The following is a 4,818-nucleotide window of genomic DNA, read 5'->3' on the forward strand; positions in this document are numbered from 1 at the left end:
TGGGTAAGGGGTCCTTCAAGTACGCGTGGGTACTGGACAAGCTCAAGGCTGAGCGGGAGCGTGGTATTACCATCGATATCGCCCTTTGGCAGTTCGAGACTCCCAAGTACCACTACACCGTCATCGATGCCCCCGGCCATAGGGACTTCATCAAGAACATGATTACTGGTACTTCCCAGGCCGATGTCGCTCTCCTCGTCGTCCCTGCCGATCAGGGTGGCTTCGAAGGCGCTTTCTCCAAGGAGGGCCAGACTAGAGAGCACGCTCTCCTGGCTTTCACTCTCGGCGTGAAGCAGATGATTGTCGGTATCAACAAGATGGATGCCTGTGGCTACAAGGAGGCCCGATACAAGGAAATCACTGACGAAGTTTCTGGCTACGTTAAGAAGGTAGGCTACAAGGTGGCTGGTGTCCCCTTCGTGCCTATCTCCGGTTTCGTTGGCGACAACATGCTTGACCAGTCCACCAACATGCCTTGGTACAAGGGACCCACCCTTGTGGCTGCCCTTGATATGATGGTCCCCCCCAAGAGACCTACTGACAAGCCCCTGCGTCTTCCCCTTCAGGATGTCTACAAGATTGGAGGCATTGGAACTGTCCCTGTCGGACGTGTCGAGACTGGCGTAATCAAGTCTGGTATGCAGATTCAGTTCGCTCCCACTGGACTTATCACTGAATGCAAGTCTGTTGAAATGCACCACGAGTCCGTCCCTGAGGCTCACCCCGGTGACAACGTCGGCTTCAACGTCAAGAGCGTTGCCGTCAAGGACCTGAAGAGAGGATACGTGGCCTCTGACTCAAAGAGCAACCCCGCCTTCGCCGTGGAGAACTTCACTTCGCAGGTCATTGTCCTCAACCATCCCGGTGAAATCAAGAATGGGTACTCTCCCGTTCTCGACGCCCACACTGCGCATATCTGCTGCAAGTTCGCCAACATCCAGGCTAAGATGGACAAGCGAACCGGTAAGGTTCTCGAGGAGAACCCCAAGGTCGTCAAGTCCGGCGATGCCTGCCTGGTTGTCCTAGAGCCCACTAAGCCTCTATGCGTGGAGCCCCTCCAGGACTTCCCCCCTCTGGGACGATTTGCTGTCCGCGATATGAAGCAGACGGTGGCTGTTGGAATCATCAAGTCTGTTGTGAAGAAGCAGGCTGCTGCGGGCAAGAAGAAGTAATTGATATGAAATCTTACCCATTGAATTGAAATTCCCATTCGTGAGAGAATGAGTGTAGCAAACAAGTCGCACAGCGTGTAGCTAGCAGTTCAACGGTCTACAGGGTGCGTACAATGCATGCTGCAACATTGAAGACTCACCGAGATAATCATGAGCAGGTGTCATAATCATTTTCACTCGATGTGAAGGTCATCACCGAGATAATCACAGCAGATGTCATAATCATTTCGACGTGAAGGAGTCCTTCATCTGGGACCGCAACGTACAGTGATTAGACAACGAGGGCTATGATGGCAAATCGTACCTGAGTGGGGTCTTGCTCAATGAACTCCCTCTTGACGACGTCCACTGCAGCTTTGAGTAAGTTCTCTTCTCTGACAACTCCGTGGCACACAGGACCATCGTTGCGGCCATCCAGCTCAAATAGCCTCCCATCTCGACATACGAACGTAACGAAATGCTCGTTGACCTCCTCGTCGACTTGTGCGGTTTGCCCCTCGTGCTCCACAGATTTATGCAGCGCCTCTAGTCGAGTGTCGGCCTCTATGCTCTTCGCGCGCTGCACCGGGTCCAGCGTCTCCGTATCACTCTTAAACCGGCTGAGCCACCCGTCGCACGCGCAGGACATATTCATTGCGGCGTGCAGCAATGCCATCGTTCCGCACGCGTTGCCGACGGTCTGCTTCGAAAACCAGACAGCGTCCGATTTTGTCGTAACCAGCGACCTTCGACGTTGTTCGCTACGCTTGGTAATCGGGTACAACAACACCACCGCCGCGGTCGAGCCCTCAACCATATCCAGCGCCCACTCTTCGGTGCTGAATACGTCCTGAAATCGAATGCCCTCGAACCCTCCTAATTCGCGAAAGTACTTCTGCAAGACCGTTGGGTTCGCTTCCAAAGGCAACCATGCTGGTGACATTTCTGCCTTTTTGAGATACTAAAATAATTGATGGATCTCATTCAGCTCTACAGGCTGGAGACACAGCCAGAGGTAGCTCTAGCGTCAATCGCGGCCCTCATACCATTTTGGTGTGAGCAGGAAGACCAGCTGCACCTTCACGACCAATTGAAGAGTAATCACCGAAATGGTTACTGCTGCGCGTCGATTGATGTGGTAACGCTTTCGGCGTGCCAGCCTCCCCAGCTGTTTGACTACCCTTTCAGTGCAGCCCTCTACCAATTCCCGAGGATGGTCTTGCCGATCATTAACGCATCCATTCATGGGTCCATTCTGCAGCGGGGAAGCCAGGTCGGCGGCCAGGTGTGGACGTCAATCTTCGACAGCTCGCTCGTGGACCTTATAGATCCCTCAGCCGTTACCTCGTCTAAAGTGGACCGCTTCGTTTGCATACGTGGCCTGGTCACTCGCGTGGGGCCCGTAAGGCCGCAGGCTGCCTCCATCACCTACTCGTGTCCCCAGTGCTTCGAACGTATCCTTGTATACACTGATGACGGAGTGTGGACGGCGCCAAAGAGATGCAACCGCGTCCAGTGTAATCAGAAACAGTTCGCACCTTCACGACGCACGGTGACTGCGAAGGAATCGCAACTACTAAGGTAGGCCGACAACTCTCTCAGCTATCAGACTTCAGAAAGCCACCACTGATAAGAGAGCCACTCATTCCATCGATATTCATTTGTCTGGCCCCCTGGTGGACTGCTGTGAACCTGGGTCCCACGTCTACGTCTGTGGAGTAGTGAGGACCCGTCAGACAGGTAGAACATATCGAGCTGCTGGAGCACCTAAATCGTCGCTGCACACGATATTCTTGGAGGCCAACTTTGTGGCTTCCGGCGTAGCTGGTCCCGGTAAGGTGCCCCTGGCGCCAAATCGGCTGGCCTCCAGCGACCTCTGGCGTTTGTTTCCCGAGGCAGTAGAGCCAGCTGGGTGTGGGTCCAGCTCGCGAGTGCAAGGCTTCTTATCTGACTTCTACCAACAGGAGAATGACAAGTTTGACGTTCTCTGTGCCAGCCTGAATCCTTCTGTGCAGGGCCACGAAGGCGCAAAAGGTAAGTGCATACACTCAAGTGTTATACAGCCGCACTCATGCTGAGCTTGTTGTCAGGCTCCGCTCGCCCGGAGATCCCCCGCACATCAATTCATCTGCTCCTTCTGGGACCCTCGGCAGTGGGAAAAACTCTGCTGCTGCGGTCCCTGGTCGATGCCAGTCCACATGGCTTGCTGATCATGGGTAACGACGTCAGCAAAGCAGACCTCACAGCGAGTGTTACCAAGGACGTCGTGACAGGCGACATCCAGGTCGATGCCGGCGCGTGCGTGCTGGCTTCCGGTGGTCACTGTGGCATCGACGACCTCTGCAGGTCTCCGGCCGCTGCCGCGCTTCTCGAGGTAATGGATGCGCAATGTTGCACCGTATCAAAGACGGGATCGATGTGTCGACTTCCGGCAGCAACTGTCATTGTCGCTACTTCCCGTTCAACCGGTGCGCGATCCCTTGTAGAAGGCACCAAACTGCCGGAAGAGCTGCTGCACCGATTCGACTTAACATTCGTCTTGAAGAATGAACGACTTGCCACGCCAACGGCAGGCACGGACTTGAGATCGAGAATAAGACGGACTTCCGTCAAAGATTTACTGCCGCGAGAATTGTTAACGGATTTCGTATTCTACGCCAGAACGCAATTAAACCCCATACTAACAACAGCCGCCAGGGACGCTATTCGAGACCTGTACGCCTTCCTCAAGTCCAAGTCCACTCCCTTCCGTCCGGTTACCGTGCGGGTGTTGGAAACGCTGGTGCGACTGTGCAAGGCTCGGGCTCGTGCTGACCTCAGTGAACTGGTGACTCCGCAGCACGTCCTCGATGTGGAGGAGGTCGTGGGTTTGTCGACGTTAGGTGACTGCGAGTTCGCATCCGCAGGCAGGAAGCGGAAAGGGCGAGGTTTGGGCTCTATGCTCGCACCGTTGCAGCGCCAGCTGCGCAGCGTGGTCGCCGAACATCGCACCCGAGTCCTTTCAAGAGCCCTGGTGCTTAACGTGGCGAGGGACCTGGTCGCTGTCAGCGAATGCCACGACTCAGCTGAGCAGCTCGTGGAAGCAGCGAATGATATGGGGATGCTGATAAAGACTTCCTCCGATGAGTTCACGGTAGACGTGACCTGAATAGTAAACAGTCAAAAATGCGTTCCACACAACGAAGCTGACAAAACTAGGACTTCTCGTGGTCAATTAGCACTGGAGGAGTGCCCTCTGTAACTATGTGCTCTAGTGGCTTGTCGAGTGGAGGCATGTTAGAAAACCTGAGCCGCATGGCCCTCCTGATGACCATTCGACACAGCGGACAGGTGTTGGAACCCAGTTCTCGAAATAGTCGGACGACGCACCCCCAGCACATGATGACGTGTCCACAGGGGTCGAACACCACCTGAACGGAATTGTTCACGCAGACTATGCACTCTCCTAGGTGCCGCGCCTCGTACGGAGCGTCGTAGATGCTAGCTATACGGGACGTCATCGCTGGGATGCGTTCGCGGAGCATGTTGCGCACATCTTTCTCAGCGTCGCGCTGGTGCTCCTGCTCCTCCAGCACCTGAACTCGCGCGACCAGCTTAGAGCACATGGCAAGCCAGTCTCTGGGAGTCATCCCTTCTACGACGCCGTAGCTCAAGGCACGCGTAGTTA

At 55.0% G+C, this 4,818-nt stretch overlaps 4 protein-coding genes across 7 annotated transcripts; 2 read left to right on the forward strand and 2 right to left on the reverse strand.

Annotated features, from left to right (window-relative positions):
- On the forward strand, positions 1–1,172 carry KVP17_004398 (uncharacterized protein; the record flags this gene model as incomplete). Of its 2 annotated transcripts, none has more annotated exons than XM_068522547.1 (1): positions 1–1,172. In XM_068522547.1, a coding segment is annotated over one exon (1,172 nt), but the record flags the coding sequence as incomplete, so codon positions are not given. The 2 variants fall into 2 exon arrangements, with proteins under 2 accessions (XP_068377739.1, XP_068377740.1); XM_068522548.1 differs by having other exon boundaries at positions 159–1,172.
- Positions 1,173–1,443: 271 nt separating this feature from the next.
- KVP17_004399 (uncharacterized protein) lies at positions 1,444–2,094 on the reverse strand (the record flags this gene model as incomplete). The annotated part of the gene is made up of 1 exon (XM_068522549.1): positions 1,444–2,094. The coding sequence occupies one exon, from the start codon at positions 2,092–2,094 to the stop codon at positions 1,444–1,446; it is 651 nt and encodes a 216-aa protein (XP_068377741.1).
- A 30-nt stretch (positions 2,095–2,124) lies between these two features.
- KVP17_004397 (uncharacterized protein) lies at positions 2,125–4,299 on the forward strand (the record flags this gene model as incomplete). Of its 3 annotated transcripts, XM_068522546.1 has the most annotated exons (3): positions 2,365–2,732; positions 2,761–3,185; positions 3,215–4,299. In XM_068522546.1, 3 exons carry the CDS (start codon positions 2,365–2,367, stop codon positions 4,297–4,299), a joined length of 1,878 nt encoding a protein of 625 aa, XP_068377738.1. The 3 variants fall into 3 exon arrangements, with proteins under 3 accessions (XP_068377736.1, XP_068377738.1, XP_068377737.1); XM_068522544.1 differs by lacking the exons at positions 2,761–3,185; positions 3,215–4,299 and having other exon boundaries at positions 2,125–2,736; XM_068522545.1 differs by lacking the exons at positions 2,365–2,732; positions 2,761–3,185 and having other exon boundaries at positions 3,223–4,299.
- A 46-nt stretch (positions 4,300–4,345) lies between these two features.
- Positions 4,346–4,756, reverse strand: KVP17_004400 (uncharacterized protein; the record flags this gene model as incomplete). The annotated part of the gene is made up of 1 exon (XM_068522551.1): positions 4,346–4,756. One exon carries the CDS (start codon positions 4,754–4,756, stop codon positions 4,346–4,348), a length of 411 nt encoding a protein of 136 aa, XP_068377742.1.
- Positions 4,757–4,818: the final 62 nt, after the last annotated feature.

This window comes from the organism of the source record quoted next, assembly GCF_019968985.1.
Source record: "MAG: Porospora cf. gigantea B chromosome Unknown PgB_NODE_1793_length_4818_cov_272.396, whole genome shotgun sequence".
NCBI lineage: Eukaryota > Apicomplexa > Conoidasida > Eugregarinorida > Porosporidae > Porospora > Porospora cf. gigantea B.